General features: G+C 41.1%; 1 protein-coding gene across 2 annotated transcripts; it reads left to right on the forward strand.

Moving 5' to 3' along the window:
- Positions 1-258: 258 nt before the first annotated feature.
- CEP55 (centrosomal protein 55) lies at positions 259-27,518 on the forward strand. 2 transcript variants are annotated; one of them, XM_025397792.1, is made up of 9 exons: positions 259-581; positions 3,366-3,560; positions 7,064-7,339; positions 10,947-11,015; positions 19,975-20,125; positions 21,533-21,846; positions 23,475-23,546; positions 24,279-24,404; positions 26,376-27,518. In XM_025397792.1, the coding sequence occupies exons 2-9, from the start codon at positions 3,378-3,380 to the stop codon at positions 26,577-26,579; spliced, it is 1,395 nt and encodes a 464-aa protein (XP_025253577.1). In that variant the 5' UTR covers positions 259-581; positions 3,366-3,377; the 3' UTR covers positions 26,580-27,518. The 2 variants fall into 2 exon arrangements, with proteins under 2 accessions (XP_025253577.1, XP_025253578.1); XM_025397793.1 differs by having other exon boundaries at positions 271-440.

Here is a 27,518-nt window from a genome sequence, read left to right on the forward strand (position 1 = left end):
CTGCGTGACACCAAGCTCGTTTAGGTCTGAGCCCGCAGAGAATCCCCGAGCCCCAGAATTAGCCAGCAGGCCGGGGAGGGGGGTGTTCCAGCCCTCGGTCCCGCCCCGCGGCCCCCGCCCCTCCTCGGCCCGCCCCCAGGTTTAATCTCCGCCCCTTAAAGGCGGCAGCCAATCGGGGCGCCGCGTTCCCGCCGCGCGCGCCCTGCTCCTCCTTCCTGCGGGCCGCGCCCAGCCGGCAGTGACGTGCCCCGCCCTGCAGCCGCGGGATTCAAACTCCCGGAAGCGGCATCCGCGCCTGATGGTGTGATTCGGCCGACTCGAGCGCCGGGCTTCGCTTCAGCTGCTGGCTGGCCCAAGGGAGGAGACCGCGGAGGGTGGCGAGGGGCGGCCAGGACCCGCAGCCCCGGGGCCGGGCCGGTCCAGACCGCCAGGGAGGGCAGGTCAGTGGGCAGATCGCGTCCACGGGATTCAATCTGTGCCCGCCCTGATAACAGTCCTTTTCCCTGGCGCTCACTTTGTGGCTAGCACCCGGCTGGGCGCCTCAAGACCATTCTCTCTTGATCGCTCCTTTGGACTTGGCGGTGGGTATCATCTCCTTACAGATAGGCGCAGAGAGGCCAAGTGACTTGCCCAAGGTCTTTCGTTAGGACGGCTTTTTCCGATTGGCAAGCACTTTACTTGTGTGTTCCTCAAACATCTTTATTTTAGAGATGAGAAACCTAGTGCCTTTTTTTTTTTTTTTTTTTTTTTTTTGCAGTTTCTCTTTTCCTGTCTCCTCAAGTGAGATTTTATGCGGGAATTTTTAAAGATTGGCGTCGCCTTGTAGAATATGCGGCTTGTAATTGATGCCTTGTACCGTTTACTGGATGGAAGCGCTTGTTTTGTCACCTCCTGTCCGGCATGACTTAGGTCACTTCAGCCAATCAGCCAATCATTTCTTAGCGCTTGCTGTTAGGCTCTGTGGGTGACCAAAAAAAAAAAAAAAAAAATCGAAGTGCAGTCCTTGAAACAACAGTTGAACAATTGAAAAAAATAAAAGGTTAGCGGGGAGTGTAATTGGGTACCAGATTGTGTGGGGGTGGGGGTGGGACAGCTATATCATTTATTAGAGTTCACAGAGGGAAGGCATGCTGAAGAAGGTCTGAATTGTGGGAACCCTGTGGATGACTGGAATAGGAAATACAGGGAAAAATGCAGGGTGCGGTGGTTCACCCCTGTAATCCCAGCACTTTGGGAGGCCGAGGCGGGCAGATCACTTGAGGTCAGGAGTTCAAGACTAGCCTGACCAATATGGTGAATATTGGTCTACTAATAGATACAAAAATTAGCCAGGCGTGGTGGCGCGCACCTGTAGTGCCAGCTACTCAGGAGGCTGAGGCAGGAGAATCGCTTGAACTCGGGAGGTGGAGGTTGCAGTGATCCGAGATCGTGCCACTGCACTCCAGCCTGGGCGACAGAGCAAGACTCTGCCGCCCCTAAGCCCCTACCCCCGCCAAAAAAAAAAAAAAAAAAAAGAAAATACAGGGAAAGGAGGTTGGTGGGACTAGGTGGTGGGGGAGATCCAAACCGTCTGGGCCAGAGGCTAGAAACGGTAGTCATTCATTCACTGCCAGAGTTTCTGTCCAAAGGTTAGGAAGCAGATGTTTCGGGGTTCTTTCACGTTGTGCAGATCTATATTTCCATCATTCTGTGTCTCAATGACTTGGTAGCAAAGTAGTTTTCTGTCCTACGACCCACCATATCAAGTCAACAGTGTGTTATCAACAGAAACACATAGGAAAGAACTTCCTGTGGCAGTAGGTGACTGAGAGACGCCATAAGCTTGCATTTCTTCAACTGATGGATGAGCTACCTTAATCTTTCACTTTATAATGGCAAAAATCCAGGACTAACCTTTTGATAGATGATTTCTTCTCAGTCTCCACAGTGCTATTAGACGTTCTGATTTCACACAGGACAATCTTAAAAGTCACTTCGCTACCGTTCTAAGGAGGTCTCTCCTGTTTTTACTGATATCATTTATCTCTGTACTTCTCCTGTGTAATATTTATTACAGTTTGAGAATTCATGAACCCTTGTTTGTTTCCTTGTTATTGCCTGCCTGTACTACACTGAAAGCCCCATGACATCAGGGAACATGTCTTTTTTTTTTTTTAAACCAGTTTACATTCAGCATGTATTAGGATACCTGGTAAATAGTAGGCTCTATAGTAATTTTTGAGTGCACTAATGGGCTCATACTCCTTTATATCCTTTAATCACACTGCCATTATTTTGTCTTGGGATGCATGAAGTGGAAAAATGTTTTTTAACCTCCCTAATTAGAGTTACTTTTGTATACTATTTATATGCATTGTATGCCTCACTAGATTTTTGCCTGATAAAGTTTATATACTTGTTTCTAAACCATCATCTAGTACTGTTAGCAGATACTGAGTTTCTCCTTACTTAATTTGGCCCCTTATTCTTAATTCCTTTCATGCCTGACTCCCCTGAATGTTATGCCTCTTTTCCTGTAAATGTCTTAGTTTAGATTCTCTTCACTTTTTCCCACTGTGCTCTCTCAAATGACTATTAAGATAGATCTGAACTAGGCTATCTTCTAAAACAGAGGACCTATGTTGAGTAATGACATTTCAGTGCCTATATACTCAGAATTACATTATTTACCAACAGCTTTCTATTTTGGGCCAAGATATGTGCTTGATTGTGACCTACTTCTTTCAGGCTTTATTTAATGGTTGCGGACCCCTTCATTGTTTTTTAAACAAAACTTTTTAACTGAAGAATTACACATATAGAACACCACACAAAACATAAATGGACAAGTTGACATTTTTGTTTGTTTGTTTTTGAGATGGAGTCTTGCTCTGTTGCCCAGGCTGGAATGCAATAGTGCGATCTTGGCTCACTGCAACGTCTGCCACCCGGGCTCAAGCGATTCTCCTGCCTCAGCCTCCTGTGCAGCTGGGAATAAAGGCGCCCACCACCATGCCCTGCTAATTTTTTAAATTTTAGTAGAGACAGGGTTTCAAACATGTTGGCCAGACTGGGCTTGAACTCCTGACCTCTTGATCCACCCACCTTGGCCTCCCAAAGTGCTGGGACTACAGGCGTGAGCCACTATACCCGGCCCAAGTTGACATATTTTAGAAGGTGAATACTCCCATTTAAGTACAACTGAGATTTAAAAAAAAAAAAAAAAAAAGTTACAATACCCCAGAAGCCTCCATCAATCTTTCTCCATATCCTGCTGGTTTGGATATATCATTTCTATTTACAGCAGATAGGTCATTAGACCTGTTTCAAACTTGAGATTTAAATTTTTAAACTCAGAATTATACGGTTGATTTTTATTTTTACAGACCATTTCAGAGATGTCTTCCAGAAGTACCAAAGATTTAATTAAAAGTAAGTGGGGATCGAAGCCTAGTAACTCCAAATCCGAAACTACATTAGAAAAATTAAAGGGAGAAATTGCGCATTTAAAGACATCGGTGGATGAAATCACAAGTGGGAAAGGAAAGCTGACTGATAAAGAGAGACACAGACTTGTGGAGGTAAATGGTCTTCTGATCCTTTAAATTGTAAGCTCTCCAAGAAAGCGATGCTTGAAGATTTCCTGATGCTACCTTCTTACTCTTGCCGTGTTCCCTGTCTTGTCCAGTTGATTAGTTTTGGAAAGCTGACCTTGGGTTTAGAATCTTAAATTCCTACTTTGACTTTGCCAAGTCTTAGATGTACTTTAGTCATTACTACCTCTTACCTTTTAAATGTAATTGAGTATGTGTTTTTAGGTTACCAGGTACTAAGTTTGTTTTGGAAATAAAGACATTGTGATGAATAGTTTTGTACCTTTCACATAGTCTGTTTCACCTTTAGTATGGTCTATTTTTCAGTTATTTAAAGCAAAGTAATAACCTAATCCATCATTTTTCCTATAGCTTCTTGATAATGAATAGTCTTGATAACTTTTGTTATGCTGTATTTAAGATTGTGGAACATTCTGGCTATTTTTGCCGTTTTTAAATTGATAGCGTAACTTAGAAGCATTTGATTTTCCATACTTTTTTTTTTGAGACTGGATCTCAACTCTTGCCCAGGCTGGAGTACAGGGGCTTGATCCTAGCTCACTGCAGCCTCAAACTCTGGGCCTTACGCAATCCTCCTGCCTGGGCCTCCCAAAGTGCTGGAATTACAGGTGTGAACCTCTATGCCTGGCCATTCCATGCTTTTTTGGAGTACTGTATTACTCGTTGATGTACTTTAAGGATACTGTGCTGGGCTTCTGTCTCTTTTTTACTGTGGGAGAAGAGAAAATATTTACCCAACAGTTATATAATCTGGTTTTCCTGTTAATTTGCTAAATGTAAAAAATCAAATCTGTTCATTTCAGAGTATTAAATAGCGTTCAAATTTCCTTGTTTAAAACATTTTTTAGCCGGGCGCGGTGGCTCAAGCCTGTAATCCCAGCACTTTGGGAGGCTGAGACGGGCGGATCACGAGGTCAGGAGATCGAGACCATCCTGGCTAACATGGTGAAACCCCGTCTCTACTAAAAAATACAAAAAACTAGCCGGGCGAGGTGGCGGGCGCCTGTAGTCCCAGCTACTCAGGAGGCTGAGGCAGGAGAATGGCGTGAACCCGGGAGGCGGAGCTTGCAGTGAGCTGAGATCCGGCCACTGCACTCCAGCCTGGGTGACAGAGCGAGACTCCGTCTCAAAAAAAAAAAAAAAAAAAAAAAAAAAAAACATTTTTTATCATGCATATTGGCTACTTTCCAAGTAATTCTTGTTTTCAGGCTTTTGAAGGAAAAATTATTAGATGTGTTGGCATTTACACTCTGTTCAACTATATTTCAGATTCACTAATTTATAATTTGTTATGGCATAGACAGTAAGGAAGTTAGGAACTTATTAGAACTAGAGGGACTTAAAATGTAATCATAAATATAATCACAAATTTAGATTTAATTATTTTGCAAAAGTGCTTTTATTGTTTGTATTTAGAAGATAAATGGTTAAGGCTGGGCACGGTGGCTCCCGCCTGTAATCCCAGCACTTTGTGAGGCTGAGGCAGGCGGATCACCTGAGGTCAGGAGTTCAAGACCAGCCTGGCCAATATGGCAAAATCCTGTGTCTACTAAAAATACAAAAATTAGCCAGGTGTGGTGGTATGCCCTCGTAATCCCAACTACTCGGGAGGCTGAGGCAGGAGAATCCCTTGAACCCAAGAAGCAGAGGTTGCAGTGAGCCGAGATTGCACCACTGCACTCCAGCCTGGGTGACAGAGCGAGACTCCATCTCAAAAAATAAAGACATAAAATAAAATAAAACAAAATAAATGGGTAAACACTATACCATATGATTTCTTTAAATTCTCTAAACAGGCACATAATAAAACTGGTTTATGTTTTGTAAAAACATACATTGAGGTAAATGCTTTTTCAAGCATTGAGAAAACAGTCATCACCAATCCACAGATATGAAGGTTATTTTGCAATCTGGTGAAGGAATCTTATTGCTTCCCTGAGAGATAGCTTTCCATTTCATTCCACTTTTTGAGAAGCACTGGGTACTTTGTTCCTTTATAATCAATTGAAATTAAACTTCCTATGACTTCTACCCATTTGTTCTAATTGTGCCTATTAAGGTTACACAGAACAAGTCTTATTTTTCCTATGCAAACTGGCAATTTATTAGATATGTAAGGAAATTTTGCTTCCTCTTTTTTTTTTTTTTTTTTTTTTTTTTGAGACGGAGTCTTGCTCTGTCACCCAGGCTGGAGTGCTGTGGCCGGGTCTCAGCTCACTGCAAGCTCCGCCTCCCGGGTTCCCGCCATTCTCCTGCCTCAGCCTCCCGAGTAGCTGGGACTACAGGCGCCCGCCACCTCGCCCGGCTAGTTTTTTGTATGTGTTTAGTAGAGACAGGGTTTCACCGTGTTAGCCAGGATGGTCTCGATCTCCTGACCTCGTGATCCGCCCGTCTCGGCCTCCCAAAGTGCTGGGATTACAGGCTTGAGCCACCGCGCCCGGCCTTTGCTTCCTCTTAACTTTTCTGCAGACCAAGCTCATATTCTTCAGCTCTTCTGGCTTATCAAAATCTTGAACAATTTTTAGTTTATTCATATCCCTCCTGAATTATGCACTTAGAATTGAACACAGTATCCTAAATATGTTCTGGCAAACACAGATTGAAATAGTAGTGTTACATCTACTTAGGTGGATACTGTACTCCATTAAAGCCTAAAATTGTATGACTCTCTATCTGTCTCATACTACTGATTTGAGTTAAGCTTGTGGCCAACTAAAATCCTCTCATTTTCACATGAATAACCATCCCCCTAAACTTAAATTTTCCCCATTTTGTATTTGAACAACTGCTGCTTTTTCCTTCCTAAATGCAGGTTTTAACTTCATGCTGTTTTGACCCTGTTCGCCTATAATTTTAATATTTATTTCTATTATCTTTTTATTTGACTTTTCCTTTATGCCAGCAGCAGTTTGCATATCTTGTGAATGTTTGAAGATGTTAAGCATTCCTTTAGAGATCACCTTCTAGATTCAATATGGAATCATTTATCAAAAGTAAGCAGGTTAATGAATGCATCCCTCTCCTGCTGAAATATTCTGTAACTTTTAAGTTCCACTGATTCCAGTTCATTAATGAGCATGTATATCTTGTGTGACCCACTTTTAGCTTTTAGTTTTTACAAGATCCAGTATTATGGAAGAATGATTACCAAATACTCACGGGAGAGCTAGCCCTTCTTTAGCTTTCTCTCACCACCCTTGATAGAGGTGGTTTCTCCTTTCTTCATGTCTGTGCCCATTTTTTAATCTGTCTTAACTACAGCACTTACAACGTTGCATTAATACATTGACTTACTTCTCTGAGCTATCTGAACATAAAACTTTGGCTTCCTCTCTTTTTTGGCCCTGGTATTTAGCATAATGCTGACTTGATATATAATAAATGCTTCATAAATGCTTGTTGAAGTATATATTGTTTAGCTAGATGTTTGACCTGGCTTTGTTCTAAGATTCTTCTTAGTTTATATCTAGAAAATTCGAGTCCTTGAGGCTGAGAAGGAGAAGAATGCTTATCAACTCACAGAGAAGGACAAAGAAATACAGCGACTCAGAGACCAACTGAAGGCCAGATATAGTACTACCGCATTGCTTGAACAGCTGGAAGAGACAACGAAAGAAGGTGAAAGGAGGGAGCAGGTATTGAAAGCCTTATCTGAAGAGAAAGATGTATTGAAACAACAGTTGTCTGCTGCAACCTCACGAATTGCTGAACTTGAAAGCAAAACCAGTGCACTTCGTTTATCACAGGTGCTAATCATTTCTTTAAACCCAGATTTTTTTTTTTCTTTCTGATACAGTTTGTAATTCTTAGGAAGAATGAGTTTGTTAATACATGCTTCCCAAATGATCAGACAAATGATTAGTATAGTATACTAACAGGTCACTTGACTTTTTTTGATAGCCCAGTCCCTTCTCTATAAGCAAAAATAGTTAATATGGTACCCTCCACTCCTTGTACCATTGATTTGCCTGGAGGAATATTCAAAAGACAAAATCTACTGTGTATTTACAATTACCAAGGTTTTTTTGAGTTCTTATTTCTGTAGTTTGTATCATGAAAACAGTAGGCTTCATTTTTTTGGTTATTTTTCACATTTGAAACATACAATTATAATATCAAATATACTTTTCCTAACCGCTCTTGCATTTTCTCCCCCTTTTGTTTGAGAGGCACTAGTGTCATAGAAAGAACAAGGATATAGAAGTAGACATGTGAGTTCAGATTTTGGTTTTGTACTTGCCAGCTCTGTGACTCTGAACAAATTTGTTAACCTTTATAGCCTTAGAGACAATACTAGACTTCTCCAGACCCCTGTCCTAAATCTTAGTTTCTTTTTTTTTTTAAACATATAAGCTAAACCTGAGTTTCCACATCAGTAAAATCAGGATAGGAATACTGATAATTAAATGTGATAATGTATGTAAATTGCCTCACATAGTGCCTAATATACAGTAGGTGCTCAGTAAATGGTTACTTATTGATCAGACCTTTGATTCTTTTGGAGATTTGGACATTCGATAATACTAACATTAGTATCATCTATGGGCTGGGCGTGGTGGCTCACGCCTATAATCCCAGCACTTTGGGAGGCCAAGGCGGGTGGATCACCTGACAGGGTCAGGAGTTTGAGACCAGCCTGGCCAACACAGTGAAACCCCATCTCTACTAAAAATACAAAAATTAGCCAGGCGTGATGGCACGTGCCTGTAATCCCAGCTACTCAGGAGGCTGAGGCACTCGAATCGCTTGAACCTGAGAGATGGAGGTTGCAGTGAGCCGAGATAGTGCCACTGTACTCCGGCCTGGGTGACAGAGTGAGCCTCTGTCTCAAAAACAAAACAAAACAAAAAATCATCTATAGCTTTCAAATATCTCTCAGTGCTGTTAAGAATCTTTCTCTGTACTTTATTTCCCATTTGGGGGAGATAGTGGTCAGACCTATACATTTATGTGTATTTTCATAGATGGGTGTTTGAGTGTTTCTGCAGATGAGTTCAAAAAGGCAAAGTTTTTCTAGAGAATTTCCACAGAACTGAAACTCATAAAACATTAAAGTCAGATTCAAAGTAGCTGACTAAAATTTTTCTTTGAAGTTCAAGAGTTAGTTTCTCCACTTTTGGAATGTGAAATACAAGCTTGGTAGAAATTATAATTTTTAAAATTTTTATTTATTTTTTATTTTTTGAGACAGTCTCATTTTGCGGCCCAGGCTTGAATGCAATGGCGCAATCTCAGCTCACTGCAACCTCCACCTGGGTTCAAGCAATTCTCCTGCCTCAGCCTCCCGAGTATTTGGGATTACAGGCGCCTGCCACCATGCCCTGCTGATTTTTGTATTATTAGTAGAGACGGGGTTTCAACATGTTGGCCAGGCTGGTCTTGAACTCCTGACCTCAGGTGATCGCTCACCTCGGCCTCCCGAAGTGCTGGGATTACAGGTGTAAGCCACCGCACCTGGCCCGAAATTATAATTTTTAAAGATGTATTCTTATAATAATTTTGTGGGCTACCCATATTGATTTCTGTATTTAACTAGCATGTCTGACTTCTATAACAACTTCCAAATGTCAGTGTGTTACACAACAAATGTTTATTTTTCTCTCATGCCAGTCTAGTCCAGATTGGAGTGGAGGAAGCTTTGCTCCACAGAGTCATTTGACTCCAGGTTCCTTCCTTCTAGTGGCTCCACCTTCCTTTAGGGTGGGGTCCCCCACCAAGACCTCTGTATGTAGCTGTGAGATGGAGCCTGTGGAGAACTGCCTAGGAGGGTTCTGGGGCCAGGCCTGGTATTGACATATCTCACCTCTGCTCACATTCCACTGGAACATGGCTCCACTAACCACAGGGGAGGCTATGAATCATAGTCTATAGTGTGCCCAGGGTAAAAGGAAAGGGGTTTGGAGAACTATCTTTGTCATAGTTTCCACCTCGAGGACTGAATTGAGAGAGAGAAAGGGCTACATATTAAAGTGAATGAATAGAGCATCTTTGGAGAAAAATAATTTTTTTGAGCTTCTTTGCCAGTATTCACAAGTCTCTTATAGCTATTAAAAGACTGAAATACAGCTTTTTCTATGTTTGTTGGCCAGCCTGGCTACCTAGCCACCTACGTCTCTTTTATTCCTCTGAGAAAATGAAAAGAGGAGAGAAATAATTTTTGAGTCCCATATAATCTATATGAACTAATACTAACTAATAATTAGTACTTTTTTTTTGAAATGGAGTCTCACTCTGTCGCCCAGGCTGGAGTAATTTTTGTATTATTAGTAGAGATGGGGTTTCACCATGTTGGCCAGGCTGGTCTTGAACTCCTGACCTCAGGTGATCTGCCTGCCTTGGCCTCCCAAAGTGCTGGGATTACAGACGTAAGCCTGATCTTGGCTCACTGCAACCTCCTTCTCCCGGGTTCAAGTGATTCTTCTGCCTCAGCCTCCCGAGTAGCTGGGACTACAGGCGTGCACCACCATACCTGGCTAATTTTTGTATTTTTAGTAGAGACGGGGTTTCACCATATTGGCCAGGCTGGTCTCGAACTCCTGAGCTTGTGATCCACCCGCCTCGGCCTCCCAAAGAGCTGGGATTACAGGCGTGAGCCACTGCGCCTGGCCTAATGAATACTATTAGTAATACAAAACATGATTCTAGAAAAAAATTTTTACCTTTTGTTTGACAAGTTAATGGCTTCTAGATGTCATTTAAATAGCCTAATTGTTTTGTGTTTGTCTTTTTGGTAAAAATCACTGGGCTATTCATATGCACTAAGGGCTATTCTGGCAATCCTGGGGGGTCCAGAGGACCGCAGAAGTCAGATTAGATAGAAAATCTCAGGGTTTCCAGTCTGGGAAACTTCAGGAGATCTTAATTTTGACAATGGTTATCTCTGGTAACTCTCACCTGACTTGATGGTTTACCACCATCTACTAGATCTGGATTTTTTTTTTTTTTTTTGAGACAGAGTCTCTCTCTATTGACCAGGTTGGAGTTCAGTGGCATGATCTCAGCTCACTGCAACCTCTGCCTCCCGGGTTCCAGCGATTCTCCTGCCTCAGCCTCCCGAGTAGCTGGGATTATAAGCACAGGCCACCACGCTTGGCTAAGTTTTCTTTTTGTATTTTTAGTAGAGACGGGTTTTCGCCATGTTGGCCAGACTGGTCTCAAACTCCTAACCTCAAGTGATCCGCCCTCCTGAACCTCCCAGAGTGCTGGGATTATAGGTGTGAGCCACCGCGCCCAGCCTAGATCTGGATTTCAGGATGCTCCCGTGAGGTGTACTGTATTGTTATGGAACTGAATATAATGAGGCAACTTCTATTGTGGAATGTCTGATGTTAACTAATGTTGAATTATTTACAGACTCTGGCTCCAAACTGCTTCAACTCATCAATAAATAATATTCATGAAATGGAAATACAGCTGAAAGATGTAAGTTTATTTCCTCTTAAGCTAATTCACTTATTCTTAAGTTTTATAGAAATTGGCAACGTTAGTGCTGTGACAGAAAAACTGAATGGTTTGTGAGCTTCATTTAAGTCTCTTTCTAGACATTCAAGACTCATTTCCTCTAAGCATGGTCTCTCTTTTTTTTGTTTTCTGAGGCAAAGTCTCGGTCTATTGCCCAGGCTGGAGTGCAGTGGCATGATCTTGGTTCACTGCAACCTCTGTCTCTTGGGTTCAAGCAATTCTCCTGCCTCAGCCTCCTGAGTAGGTGAGATTACAGGCACGAACCACCACACCTGGTTAAGTTTTTATATTTTTATTAGAGATGGGGTTTCACCATGTTGGCCAGGCTGGTCTTGAACTCCTGACCTCAAGTGATCTGCCCACCTTGGCCTCCCAAATTGCTGGGATTACAGCCATGAGCCACCGTGCCTAGCAGCATGGTCTCTGTAGGGTACACAGCCCTAGAAATTATCACTGCCACCAAATACTTCAGTAACATCCCTTTTCTATCTAAATCTAATTTCCCTAATTTGCCCAGTCATTTTATTTTTTCTTGTTTTTTTGGTATTTTTATTTTTTTGAGACAGAGTCTTGCTCTGTTGCCCAAGCTGTAATGGACTGTAATCTCAGCTCACTGCAGCCTCCACCTCCCAGGTTCAAGTGACTCTCCTGCCTCAGCCTCCCAAGTACCTGGGATTACAGGCACCCACTACCACGCCCGGCTAATTTTTATTTTTAGTAGAGATGGGGTTTCACCATGTTGGCCAGGCTGGTCTTGAACTCCTGACCTCAGGTGATCCACCCGCCTCGGCCTCCCAAAGTGCTGGGATTAAGGACATGAGCCACTGTGCCTGGCCTCCATTTTATTATTATAATGTAATTTAATTTATAGTATATTCTTTTTTGGTTTATCCATACAAGATGCTCTCTTTGGTTTGAATCCTTCTCTTGAAACTAAGGTTTGCTTTCATAGGTTGAAAAGGAAACATGTTCTTTGTACACTTAGTACTTCTTTTCTCTAGAATTTGATATGAGGTTATTTTAATTATACAGTAAAGCTGTATTATTTCAAACTTATAAATGGATTGGTGGGTTTTGTTGAGAATGGAATAAATTGAGGACACAGGACTGCTATTTACAGTGTATTTTTTTTCAAGTTTTAGAGATATGAAGTATAAAGTTTCTGACTTAAGTATTAGGTCAGTAGGTTGGTATTTTGGTTCCAGAAATATCACTGGCATGTCTTTTCTGATATAAGCATGTTCTTAAGATTTCTGTTTTACTTCATCTATCAAGTATCCTTTGAAGTCTTTTTGATCTTCAAAAGAAGAATTTAAATCTCTTGGATGTCTAGCCAGGTGCCAAGTACTCTTATCAGAGTACATAATTTACCTAGAGGTAACTGGAATGAAAAGGAAAAATTCTGTGTCTTATTACACTGAAGTTTGTTATTCTATGTATATCCATACCTATGCATTAGATCCGCATATCTAGAAATACCTTACACAGCTCCTGCATTCCTCCTTATTTACTCCACCTCCACCGCAGTGGCTTTCCAGCTACTCCTTGAATAAACCACCTTTTCTCTTTCTGTTCCCTCTGCCTGGGACACTCTTCCCCAATGTCTTCATGATTTCCTGCCTACCTCATGCAGGTTTTTATTTAAATGCTACTTTCTTGGGGCCAGGGGGTGGACAGAATGGGGGCTCCCTGACCACTTTATCTAAAATTATAGCTCCCAGACAGTTCCTATTCCTTTCTCCTGCTTCTCCCTCCTTATCACATACTACGGCTAAATTTACAATCTATTTAACTTCTCTTGTCTAATGTTCGACTTTTCCATTAGAATAGAAGTCATATGAGGGAAAGATTTTTGCATGTTTTGTACACTGCTATATCCTCAGTGTCTAGAACATTTGAAAGAATGACTGGATGGAATCTTGGGAAGTTTCTTGAATTTTACTGGTGTCTCTTCTAGAAAAGTACCTGAAAATAGATGCCATTATCCGAAGCTTACATCTGCTTTTTAGGCATCTCGGTGCTAACTGCTTCAGATATCACCTGAGGGTATTTTTAGATAATGATGATTCTTTTTTATGAAATTCACTTTGAAATACTGCATATGTAAGCCCAAGCTTTTTGTTCTATCTTCTCAGCTTATTTAAGGGTCACATTGTGCTTGTCTCCTCTGTCTTAGAAAAAGGCTTTTATATATATGGGGTAAAATTTAACCCAACTCTTCTACAAATGGTGCTCTAGACTGAGCAAGATTCACAGACTCTTAATATGCTAGGTCTGGGGTAGTGCCTGAGATTTTTTGCATTTCCAGTAAGTTACCAGCTGCTGCTGCTGCTGCTGGTCCTTGGACCACCCTTTCAGAATCATAACATTATTATTATTATTATTTTGAGATGGAGTCTCACTCTGTCACCCAGGTTGGAAGGCAGTGGCATGATCTTGGCTCATTGCAACCTCCGCCTCCTGGGTTCAAGTGATTCTCATACCTCAGCCTCCTGAGTAGCAGAGATTACAGGTGTGCGCCACCATGCCCAGCTAATTTTTGTATTTTTAGTAGAGACGGGGTTTTGCCATGTTGGCCAGGCTGGTCTCCAACTCCTGACCTCAGATGACCCGCCTGCCTCGGCCTCCCAAAGTGCTGGGATTACAGATGTGAGTCATTGTGCCCAGCTAGAACCATTAACTTATATTTGAGGAGCAAGAAGTGGTTTAGCTCTGGTTTTCCGTTTGGAATTTCAGCAAATGTTTGAGACCAGGAGGAAAATTGTAGTTGGAGGACTTAGGGAGCATGGAAAGAGACATCTCACCTCTTGCAGCCCCGACAATGGCACATTATTTGGCTTTTGAGAGCTCAGCAGTTCTAGTTCCATCACCCTCTCAAAGTTCGCAGAAACTTCCTGTAGAAGCTTACCCATGTATTTTCAGAATTAGTATTTGTTATATTTAAATAAGCCCTAACAACTTATGTACACCTTCTTTAGGCCCAGTTGTATCATTATTCAGTTACCATTTCGCTCTGGCGGACAGTTGAAATAATTACATAGAGTTAATGTCGTAAGCATTGTCAAATGTCAGTACTTTTAGTATTTATTTAAGAATTATAGAAAATTTTTGCAATCTACTCATCTGACAAAGGGCTAATATCCAGAACCTACAAAGAACTCAAACAAATTTACAAGAAAAAAACAAACAACCCCATCAAAAAGTGGGCAAAGGATATGAACAGACATTTCTCAAAAGAAGACATTCATACAGCCAACAGACACATGAAAAAATGCTCATCATCACTGGCCATCAGAGAAATGCAAATCAAAACCACAATGAGATACCATCTCACACCAGTTAGAATGGCGATCATTAAAAAGTCAGGAAACAACAGGTGCTGGAGAGGATGTGGAGAAATAGGAACACTTTTACACTGTTGGTGGGATTGTAAACTAGTTCAACCATTATGGAAAACAGTATGGCGATTCCTCAAGGATCTAGAACTAGATGTACCATATGACCCAGCCATCCCATTACTGGGTATATACCCAAAGGATTATAAATTATGCTGCTACAAAGACACATGCACACGTATGTTTATTGCAGCACTATTCACAATAGCAAAGACTTGGAATCAGCCCAAATGTCCATCAGTGACAGACTGGATTAAGAAAATGTGGCACATATACACCATGGAATACTATGCAGCCATAAAAAAGGATGAGTTTGTGTCCTTTGTAGGGACATGGATGCAGCTGGAAACCATCATTCTTAGCAAACTATCACAAGAACAGAAAACCAAACACCGCATGTTCTCACTCATAGGTGGGAACTGAACAATGAGATCACTTGGACTCAGGAAGGGGAACATCACACACCGGGGCCTATCATGGGGAGGGGGGAGGGGGGAGGGATTGCATTGGGAGTTATACCTGATGTAAATGACGAGTTGATGGGTGCAGCACACCAACATGGCACAAGTATACATATGTAACAAACCTGCACGTTATGCACATGTACCCTACAACTTAAAGTATAATAATAATAAATAAATTAAAAAAAAAAAAAAAGAATTATGTTAGTATAAACTAGATCAAACCAAATAGCCAAAAGACAGTTTTAATAGGTGTTTCTTGCTCTTAAATTCAAATATCCGAATTTTAAGCATAGAACTTAGGGAAGATAAATGATAATTATTTTAAAATTATTTGTCTGCAAACATTCAAATTAACAGAAAAGTTACAAGAATGAGTATGATAACCTATAATGTCCATATCCCCTTTACTAAAATTCAACCATTGTTAACATGTTACCCCATTTTGCACTCTTTTTTTCCTCTTTCAACCCTCACCTACACACATATACATGTAGTATTTTTTTCTGAACCATGTGAGAATGAATTGTACATATCCACAGCCCTTTAAACTCATATACTTCAATGTGTATTTTTTCTCCCATTCAAGTACTAATCAGGCTCAACCCTGCTTAGTTTCCAAGATCAGCCAAGATCAAGCATATTCAGGGTGGTATGGCAATAGACTTCAATGTGTATGTCTTAAAAATGAGGATACTCTTGCCCACAACTATAGCACAGATAGCAAGTTTAATAAATTTAACATGGACACGATACTTCTATAATCTACCATTCCTACTGCAGTTTTGTCAATTGACCTACATTTTTTTTCCTTCAGTACAGGCTAACATTTTAATCTACATTGGTTGGAATTTTTGTCTACAGAATATTTAGTGGATTCTTGTCAAACCTGGGGGAAGACCTTTATAGCATTCCACAGGACATTTTTTTTTTTTTTTTTGAGACAGAGTCTCACTCTCACCGAGGCTGTAGTGCAGTGGCGTGATCTCGGCTCACTGCAACCTCTGCCTCCCTGGTTCAAGGGATTCTCCTGCCTCAGCCTCCAGAGTAGCTGGGATTACAGGCACCTGCCAGTGCGCCCGGCTAATTTTTTTATTTTTAGTAGAGACGGGGTTTCAACATCTTGGCCAGGCCGGTCTTGAACTCCTGACCTCGTGATCTGCCTGCCTCAGCCTCCCAAAGTGCTGGGATTACAGCCGTGAGCCACCGCGCCCGGCCTCCACAGGACATTTTATTTTCCCACTTTTGTTCTACATTTTTATTGATAACTTGGAGGAAATTGTTAAATGCATGCCTAACAAATGTATAGATGACACAAAGCTGGAGAGCATATCTAATGTAATGATGTTTGACTCTAAGAACTCAAAACTAATATCATTATTTATGACAGCTATCAAATCCATGTATTGAGACTGATAGCCAATGCACACAGTGAGAAGAGGTGGAGTAAGGAAATGTTTATTGAGGTAACATCGCCATCATGTGGCCTTTTAGAATATTACCCCTTGAATCTTCAACATGTATTTTTGTTTCTCATACTTAAGTGATGTATGGTTCCTTTTTGAAAAAATTAATTTTTTTTTTGAGTTGGAGTCTTGCTCTGTTGCCCAGGCTGGAGTGCAGTGGCATGATCTCAGCTCACTGCAACCTCCGCCTCTCGGGCTCAAGTGATTCTCTTGCCTCAGCCTCCCGAGTAGCTGGGACCACTGGCGCCCACCACCATGCCTGGCTAATTTTTTGTATTTTTAGTAGGGACAGGGTTTCACCATATTGGCCAGGCTGATCTCAAACTCCTGACCTTGTGATCTGGCCACCTCGGCCTCCCAAAGTGCTGGGATTACAGGCCCGAGCCATTGTGCCCAGCCGGTTCCTTTAAAAGAGAAGAAAAATAAAATAAATAAAATAAAATTGGCCTGGCGCAGTGGCTCATGCCTGTAATCCCAGCACTTTGGGAGGCCGAAGCGGGCAGATCAGCTGAGGTCAGGAGTTGAGACCAACATAGTGAAACCCTGTCTCTACTACAAATACAAAATTAGCCTGGTGTGATGGCGCATGCCTGTAATCCCAGCTACTCGGGAGGCTGAGGCAGGAGAATCGCTTGAACCCGGGAGGTGGAGGTTACCGTGAGCCAAGATGGCACCACTGCACTCCAGCCTGGGCAACAAGAGCGAAACTCCTTCTCAAAAAAAAAAAAAAAAAAAAAAAATTTCATGACCATTTAATTTTGACTTAAATTATTTGTATTAAAATATTTCTTAAATGTGGACAAATGTAAAATTTTGTATAAAATTATGTATCTTTAGTATCTAACACACCATAATTTATAGGTATTTGGATATACATGTGCATTGTGAGTCATTCAGTGCTTCCTCTCTTAGCAACTAAATTTAAGTCTGATCCTGGGTTTCTCATAAGTCCTTTCTTTTGAAAGATGCATAGGGTCTGAGTAAGAACTTCACTGGGGATGGCAGTGGAGCTGAATAAGAAAGTGACTACTGCGGCCTGTTTTAAAATAGGCCAGGAATCCTAGCAATCTTCTCAACTTTACTAAGTTCACTGATTATTTTTCCCAACTTTTATTATGAAAAATGTCAAACGAACACAAAAGTTGAAAGAAAGTCATTGAACAATCATATATCTACCATGAAGTTTCAACAATAAGACAGACTCTAAATCAAAACTCAAATTACTACAGTGAAAACAGCCATCCACAAAACTTCACATTATTGACGATATATAATACAAAATGTATGTACAATATCTCCACTTGACAAATGGACTCTTAAGCCATATAAAGAGGACTACTGTTCCCTAATGGATGTGGAGAGAAAAGTGTCTGGTAAAGTGACTGAGGCTCCTGGACTAAGTCCTTGATTTCAGAGACTGTTTCTTTCTTCCTAATTCATTTGCTAATTCTATAGCAAACAGACACTGAAACTCCTTTAAGTGCCATACCCAGGAGCTTTGCTCACAAGTTTGTAGGGTGCTAGTAGAAAGAGCCTAACAAAGCTTAGAGAAACTCTCTAGACTTAATAAGAGTTTCCACATATGTAGATCTTTCTGGATATGGGACTCAGTGTCTTTAAAGGATGGAAATTCTCACTGGAAAGCAGATGCCCTGATAGACACCCAAAACCTTCAAGCTCCTTATGTCTTCTTCATTGTGGAACTGGAGGTCTGGAAAGAGTGGCTGCTATAAAAGGAAACACTATATTATATTGTCAGATTGAAATTAAATAGAAAAATTTTGTCTATGCATAATAGATCATTTTAAGAGCTACTGTGTTGTTCTCCAAATAGTAATCAGAAATCCGTATTCCACTCTTGAGAAAATGAGCTTTGCTGACACTGTTATAGGTTCTTCGAAGTTCAGATTACTATGAGCTCTGGATTTATAGCAAGTCCTCTGGTGTAAAATGAACTGGTTACAATCCCTGCCATACAAAGCTTCTGTCTTCACATGGCCCCATTCTCTGTGTATATCTGTGTGTCTGCTCCTTTTTATAAGGATACTAGTCATTGGATTTAGGGCTCATGCTACTCCAGTATGGCCTCATTTTAACTAATTGCATCTGCAAAGACCCCCCCCTCCTTTTTTTTTTTTTGAGACAGGGTCTCACTCTACTATCTAGGCTAGAGCGCAGTGGTGCAATCTCGGCTCACTGCAACCTCTGCCTCCCACATTCAAGTGATCTGCTACCTCAGCCTCCCAAGTAGCTGGGACTATAGGTGTGTGCCACCATGCCTGGCTAAAAAATAGAGACAGAGTTTTGCCATGTTGGCCAGGCTGGTCTTGAACTCCTGGCCTCAAGTGATCCGCCCGCCTCAGCCTCCCAAAGTTGCTGGGATTACAGGTGTGAGCTACTGTACCCGACCCACAGACCCCATTTCTGAATAAGGTCATATTCTGAAGTTTCAAGTGGACATGAATTTTGAGGACATTATTCAACTCACTGTAAGTATGAAACCCCTATACAAACAGGTGACTGACCCCAGCTTGGAGTTTTTAATGGGGTTATAAAGGATCATATAAAGGTTGAAAGTTGGTGGTAAAGAGAGAAGGTAGCTGTTAAGTTTGATCCCCTATCCTCCGTGAAGACACGGAGATGATGTTAGGAGTGCAAACGGTTTATTGGGGAGCAAGATTTGTGCAAGGAAAAAGGAAGTAGTTATGCCAGGGAGACCATCAGACCATGATGAAAACCTAGCAACGTCTCTGTCACCCCATGGCGGGCTCCAGAGCAGAGAGTACTGCAAAGCAGAGTTCTTGTTGGGCAGCAGTCGTTAGGCACTTGTTCAGTTGTTGGCTGGGGCCAACCCAGCTCAGCTCAAAAGCTGACAGGGACTTGAAGGAATTAACAGATGGAGGCTGTCAGCTAATCAGCTAAGCACTCACCATGCAGCTGGGCAGAGCTCCTCTTTTTTGTTTGTTTGTTTTTTGGTTTTTTGAGAGACACAGTTTCATTGGAGTTTCCAGGCTGGAGTGCAGTGGCGTGATCTTGGCTCACTGCAACCTCCACCTCTCGGGTTCAAGTGATTCTCCTGCCTCAGCCTACCAAGTAGTTAGGATTACAGGCGTGTGCCGCCATGCCTGGCTAATTTTTGTATTTTTGTTAGAGACAGGGTTTCACCATGTTGGCCAGGCTGGTCTTGAACTCCTGACCTCAGGTGATCCACCCGCCTCGGTCTCTCAAAGTGCTGGGATTACAGCCATGAGCCACAGCACTCAGCCAACTGGGCAGGGCTCTTGAAGGGGGGTTCTGAGCAGTTCATCTCCATGTCTGCCCCAAAAGGTGTTTTAGTTTACAGAGAATGATATGTACGCACACACAAAGCAAGTTGTGTACTGAAAAAAGCAAACAAATGAACTTAATCCCACATAAACTATGACGGTGTCATGTTGTTATGTATTCTGAAGGCATGTAACATAGAATGGTTGCCCAGAATTCGTCTATGAGCCAGAGAGTTTTTGTTGGAAAAGACTACATCACTTGGACTCTCTTGCCCATTTTAGGATTTTGTTTTTGTATTTTACTGTTGATTTTCTTTCATCTTCCCATTAAGGCTCTGGAGAAAAATCAGCAGTGGCTCGTGTATGATCAGCAGCGGGAAGTCTATGTAAAAGGACTTTTAGCAAAAATCTTTGAGTTGGAAAAGAAAACGGAAACAGCTGCTCATTCACTCCCACAGCAGACAAAAAAGCCTGAATCAGAAGGTACTGACTGGTATAAAAATGTTCTCTTGGGACAGGCCTGACATTTTCCAAAAGGAGTGATTCATCAAATTTAGATTTTTATAGATATGTGTTAGAAAGTAAAATAAGAGCAAGTCTTGTAGCCCTGAAGTAAGAAATACCATTTTCGCAAGTTTTATTTCCTAACGTTTTCAGATCAAAAGAAAGTACCGACACAGGCTAACGGGTGATCTTTGGCAGTTCTGAAGTCACATTCAGTTTTCTCTACCCATGAATGTCCTTCCCCTTCTTCAAATTCCTTCTCCAGCTTTTACTTCCCCCAGAGTTGGCCTTGTCACAGTTCTCTTTTCACTTTGCTTCCCTTCAGCACTTATTCATATCAACCCCAGGAGAAAGAATGCCTTTTATAGATGATCCTTAAATCATTTGAACTTCAGGTATAGAATTGAGATGAAATTTCTTATTCACAATGCTCTCTTTTTGCCAAGTGCTTTGCAGTTTCCCTTACATAGATCTCAGTGGAGTTTCCGAGCAACCCTAAGAGGCGGGGCAGGAAAGGTCAGTATTTTCATTTTACAAATGAAGAAATAGGTTTAGCAATTCTAGATGACAAGCTAAGAAAAAAAAATGAGAAACTCCATGCAAAGCTCTCCTTAAAAGACTGACAGCTTGGAGGGGACCAAAGCCTTGAATTTTATACAGAAGTCTAAAGAAAGGGGAACAAGACTCATAAGACTGGAGAATCATATTTGAATATTTAAAACAAAGCTGATGCTAAAAAGAAACTATAAATGTCTCTGGAGGCACTTCAAAGCTGTCAGCCCTAATGGTACAAAGTTGCTTCTGTAAAATATGTGTTTATATAAAAGCAGGATTTTAGTTATGGGCTAAGTCTAATTTCTTTTCTTTGGTAATACAGTTCTCTCTCTCTCTCTCTCTCTCTCTCTCTCTCTCTCTCTCTTTCTCTCTTTCTCTGTGTGTCTGTTTTATCAAAGCCATATAAGCACTTGTTAGAATAATGTAATAGTTAAGAAGGGCCTTGCCCTGTCTTTCCCATCCTAATCCCCGTTTCTTCCTCCCATCAGGGCAACTGCTCTTAATATTTCTATTTTTAATTTTGATAGTTATCTCCATATATAGATAATGAGCTTGTATTCCTATTTGTTGATTGAACTTCTTTAGACTTTCCCTCCCTACAGAATAGATGTTACTGTTTTTAGTTCTTCTATTTGTGAGTTTTATAACTTCAACGAATATACCTGAACTTAAACTTTATTTCATCAAATATCAACAACAGCCCCTATCTCTTGACTCTTCATGTTGTAAACTAAGTAAATAGTGTGATTCATTTAGATGTTTGATGTTTCACTTCTCAGGAATATTATTTATTTTATAAAATGAGTTGTGCCATAATGTTGTTTGTCATAGGTTATCTTCAAGAAGAGAAGCAGAAATGTTACAACGATCTCTTGGAAAGTGCAAAAAAAGATCTTGAGGTTGAACGACAAACCATTACTCAGCTGAGTTTTGAGCTGAGTGAATTTCGAAGAAAATATGAAGAAACCCAAAAAGAAGTTCACGATTTAAATCAGCTGTTGTATTCACAAAGAAAGGCAGATGTGCAACATCTGGAAGATGATAGGCATAAAACAGAGAAGATACAGAGACTCAGGGAAGAGAATGATATTGCTAGGGGAAAACTTGAAGAAGAGAAGAAGAGATCCGAAGAGCTCTTATCTCAGGTAAGCTTAACTGGATCCATAATTCAGAGTGTTCACTGAACACTTTCTAAGTGTCAGGGACTATATAACCACTAGAGAACCGGCTAGGGGCAAAACAAGTTCCTGCCCCTCATGGGAGTTTATATTCCAGAACAGAAACAGACCATAAACAATAAATAAGGAAACTAAAGAAAACGCAGCAAGGTGACGTGACAAAGGGAAATTGGGGACCAGTGGAGGCCTCTCTGAGGAGATGGCATTTGGACAGAGAAAGAAAATTCTCATGATGAAGAGAAGGACCCAGTGAAGTGGGTGACTTCCTCTCAACGGAGGAAATTATACACACAAAGGCTCTGGGTGAGGAGGAGGTCAGTACATGTGAGAAGCCAAAAGAAGACGTGAAGTAATGAGAGGAATCAAGGCTGATTCCTAGACTGGCATCTTAATGGTGATGATATGTACTCAAGTGAATTCACATGGCATCTTCCATGTTCTTGTTATGCTCATAGCCTTATGCTACAGTATCTTAATAATGTTGAAGTTGCTACGTTAGGATTATTGGAATTGAACACTACTTTGATGGAACTCTAATTTAGATTTTGCTTGTCAGCCTGGAATCATGGAAAGAACATTATTTGGAATCCATGCCTAGTCTGTAGTCCAGGATATATGGCCTTAGGCAAATCACCCAACTTCTCTGACTACTCACTGGTTATTCACTTGTCAAATTAGTAATAACCTCTGCTTGCCTTACAGGGCTTTGGCGAGGGTGAGTTGAGAGAAGGTAAAAGTGCTTTGTAAACTAAGCAAGGAAAATGCTAGTTATTGCCCCTATTTTAATAGTAATTTTTAACAGTCCTACAAAAGTTGAGAGTGCTGGTAATGGGACAGTAACAAGTCCATCTATAACATTTGCCACCTTAGTCTTTTTTTTTTTTTTTTCCCGAGACAGGGTCTTGCTCTGTCACCCAGGCTGGAGTGCAATAGCACAATCTCAGCTGACTGCAACCTCCACCTCCTGTGTTCAAGCGATTCTTGTGCCTTAGCCTCCCGAGTAGCTGGAATTACAGGCATCCACCACCACGGCTGGCCAATTTTTTGTATTTTTAGTAGAGATGGGGTTTCGCCATGTTGGCCAGGCTGGTCTCAAACTCCTGACCTCACGTGATCCACCTGCCATGGCCTCCCAAAGTGCTGGGATTACAGGTGCAAGTCACCGGGCCCGGCCTGCCATCTTAGTCTTTACCACTCACATTTCTGTCTACAGGCATGAGCAGTGATACTAGGGAGAGATTAAGTGCACTGATTAAATTTTGCTCCAACTCTGGCTAACGGCCCAGCACTGCCACCCATGTTATCCTACTCAGAAATGTCAGAACCTCCAAGAAAGGGGGTGTGGCCGCTGCAGAGTTCAGTGCTGTTGATCAGCATTCAGTCTGTGTGCCTCAGGGAACTCACGGCAGGGGTAGTGTACTGCTTAGCTGCTGGCCTAGATAACCATCAGATGGCCAGCTGGAATGATTCACCCCCAACTAGCAGGTGTTGTCCTGGTTAGAGATGTGAGACTTGTGATGTGAGCTTTTCATGCATCCCAGGTCATGCCGGAAAAGGTCGGATGTGACAACATTGGTTCTCTTTACATCCTACAGGTCCAGTTTCTTTACACAACTCTGCTAAAGCAGCGAGAAGAACAAACAAGGGTAGCTCTGTTGGAACAACAGGTACTCATTGGGGTTGCTCCTAAATTCAATTCTGCCTGTTAGAAAATGCAGTTTTTCCTCATGTTTACGCTGTTGTATGGAGAAGCATTTGAAAGTTGTGAAAAGTGTCTTTAAAATACTTCAATAAAAGTATTTTTTCTTCAATATAAAAGATATTTCAAGAGACTCTGCTAGCCACTTATTCCTGTTACTGTCCTTAGGCTAAACAGATTCTTGAGGTGTGATGGCAATTTTCTTGACAGGTAGATGTTGGCCTTGGCAAATTTTGCTCTTCCCCAGTGGCTGTAGTTCCTAGCCTAACAATATCTCGTAATTAGGGCTACCTTATAACTTCAAGCAGAACTTGGAGAGACACCATTTAGTCTCAGAATGTACTATAAATGGTGTAAAGCTGAGATTTGGTATATTCCAAACCAGGGAATAGCTATCTCTTTCCCTTCTCCTTCTTCCCCCTTAAAAAAAGGTGGATAGGGAGGAGTCATTCTAATCAACAACTTCTTAAGCTGCTCTTCCCTCACCTATACCTCAGCATTGGCTTTGCTCCTTGGATAAACCAAATCCTCAGCCATAAGCTGCCTCGTTCATCAACATGTCATGGTGCTCAGGTGAATTCTTGCTACACTAGTACAATAAATATTTTCTTCTTGTGCTAATAAAAAAATGTGAGCATCCAGTCAAGAGAACTAGACAGTCTATATCAGCTGTAATGGTCTTGTCCTGGGCCTTTTCCAGATGCAGGCATGTACTTTAGACTTTGAAAATGAAAAACTCGACCGTCAACATATGCAGCATCAATTGCATATAATTCTTAAGGAGCTCCGAAAAGCAAGAAATCAAATAACACAGTTGGAATCCTTGGTGAGTCTGGAATGATTAAACTACAGTTTGTCTTCGTCTTCCCATTTATATGACAAATCAGTTTCGAACTTAGAAGGATACAGCTTACCAAACAGCTAGATGTATCTCAAATCAGTAGGCAGAGCCCCTGCCTCATTTGAAGCAACTGCCCTTCGAGCATCAATTCAGAGGACCGGAAAGAGGGACATGATCACATCTGGAATCATTCCCCCAATACCCCAGCTGCTGTGATGCTAGAGGCACTAAGTAGTGCCTGAGCTGGGGGCGAAAGGGTAGAATAGAGGGTAGTCACAGAATCCTGAACTGAAATTGTGTTTATCTATTAAAAAAGAAAGGCTGGGCATGGTGGCTCATACCTCTAATCCCAGCACTTTGGGAGGCCAAGGCAGGCAGATCACGAGGTCAGGAATTGGAGACCAACCTGAGCAACATGGTAAAACCCTGTCTCTACTAAAAACATAAAATATTAGCTGGCCATGGTGGCACACGCCTGTAACCTCAGCTACTTGGGAGGCCAAGGCAGGAGAATCACTTGAACTCGGGAGGCAGAGGTTGCAGTGAGCCAAGACTGTGCCACTGCACTCCAGCCTGGGCAGCAGAGCAAGACTGTCTCAAAAAAGAAAAAAAAAAAAAATGCTGTTTTTAGGGATAATGGACTATTACTGTTCATATGCTTTTTAGATGTATTATGAGGTTTGTGTGACTCACTCTGAAAACATAATCTTTTAAAACATGAACCTTTTAAATAATATTATTTCTATGAGGAAATGGTTTTTCACTTACTTATTCTCACCTTACTAATAAGCTTCTGGACAAACTTGTTGGGGGTCTGCGTTTGAATATATGTCTGTCCCACTAGTACATATTTTAAATTTCATTCATACTTGGAGACGGTGAAATGTTACAAATAGGATTCCTCAGTTTTCAAAGGAGGAAAAAAAGCAATGTAAAAATAATAATCATTTGTAACTTCTGTATGAATAAAAGAAAGAAAGTATATTTTTGGCTCTGTTCTTAAGTGTATCATTGATTTTACCTATTTATAATATTTGAAATAAAAATTTATAATTCATTTTTGTTATTGACCATTCAAAATGTAGGGAGCAGAGGGTATGCAAAAGAATTTGTAATTTTCCTATACTTTGTTCCTGCTGGTCACCCTCTTCACTGTGCTGTAAAATACTCATTTTTAACTACTCCAAGTTCTTAGGAAAAAAACACGAAAAAGTAAAGTCTCAAAGGTATGATACAATATCTTAGTCATTTCTGTGTATAAGCTGTTTGAGCTCCTAAAATTCCTTGCTGCCTTTAGTTTCCATATAGTACTTTATTGCTGAGGTTGCCTCTGTTTTACAAAACTAGCAAATTTAATCAGCCTTGTATCTAGACCTACCTAATATTTGACTCTGTGTCCTAATAAAACATATTCATATACACACCCAACTCCAATACTTCTGGGTAATTTGGGTAATTACAGTAGTTATCTGGGTAAATTCACAACTACCTCCTATATTGTCTCCATAATACTGAGGAGCTGAAATTCAAAAGAAAATCTGTCTACAGTGCTGAAGCAGCTAGAATACCTATAGAACAGTTAACATTTCTGAACAGGCTGGGTATGGTGGCTCACGCCTGTAATCCCAACACTTTGGCAGGCTGAGGTGGGCAGATCACTTGAGCTTAGGAGTTTGAGACGAGCCTGGGCAACATAGAATTAATTTTTTGCAGAATTTTCTATTTCTACAAAAAACAGAAAAATTATCTGGACATGGTGACATGTGCCTATAATCCCAGCTACTTAGGAGGCTGAGGTGCGAGGATTGCTCGAGCCTGGGAGGTCGAGGCTGCAGTGAGCTGTGTTTGTGCCACTACACTCCAGCCTGGGTGACAGAGTGAGACTCTCAAAAAACGGAAAAAAGCTGAACAATGGGCCTTATTTACAAATGCTATTATTTGAAACTTGTTTTTCAGAAACAGCTTCATGAGTTTGCCATCACAGAGCCGTTAGTCACTTTCCAAGGAGAGACTGAAAAGAGAGAAAAAGTTGCCGCCTCGCCAAAAAGTCCCACTGCTGCACTCAATGAAAGCCTGGTGGAATGTCCCAAGTGCAATATACAGTACCCAGCCACCGAGCATCGCGATCTGCTTGTCCATGTGGAGTACTGTTCAAAGTAGCAAAATAAGTATTTGTTTTTATATCAAAAGATTCAATACTGTATTTTCTGTTAGCTTGTGGGCATTTGGAATTATATATTTCACATTTTGCATAAAACTGCCTATCTACCTTTGACACCCTGGCATGCTAGTGAATCATGTACCTTTTAGGCTGCTGTGCATTGTTCTTGGCAGTGATACCTCCCTGACATGGTTCATCATCAGGCTGCAATGACAGAATGTGGTGAGCAGCATCTACTGAGACTACTAACATTTTGCACTGTTAAAATACTTGGTGAGGAAAAGATAGCTCAGGTTATTGCTAATGGGTTAATGCACCAGCAAGCAAAATATCTTATGTTTTGGGGATTTTGAAAAATCAAAGATAATTAACCAAGGATCTTAACTGTGTTAGCATTTTTTATCCAAGCACTTAGAAAACCTACAATCCCAATTTTGATGTCCATTGTTAAGAGGTGGTGATAGATACTATTTTTTCTCATATTGTAGAGCGGTTACTAGAAAAGTCGGGGATTTTCTTGATCTTTGTTGCTGCTTACCATTGAAACTAAACCCAGCTGTGTTCCCCAACTCTGTTCTGCGCACAAAACAGGATCTGTTTGAGGCATACTCTTAAGCAGCCACACACAATGTTTTCTGTCATACTATCTGGCACTAACTGTAACTTGAATTACATTGGCACATGCTGGTTAGCTAAAATTGTTAAAATAAATTTTAATAAACCCATCTAGGCCTCTCATTTGATGTACCGTATTTTATTTATTTTTGGCATTCTTAAAGCTGGGCAATGTAATGATCAGATCTTTGTTTATCTGAATAGATATCTTTATACATGCTATTTGTAAACCAAAAACTTTTAAATTTCTTCAGGTTTTCTAACATGCTTACCACTGGGCTACTGTAAATGAGAAAAGAATAAAATTATTTAATGTTTCAATA

Source organism: Theropithecus gelada, chromosome 9, assembly GCF_003255815.1.
Source record: "Theropithecus gelada isolate Dixy chromosome 9, Tgel_1.0, whole genome shotgun sequence".
Lineage (NCBI taxonomy): Eukaryota > Metazoa > Chordata > Mammalia > Primates > Cercopithecidae > Theropithecus > Theropithecus gelada.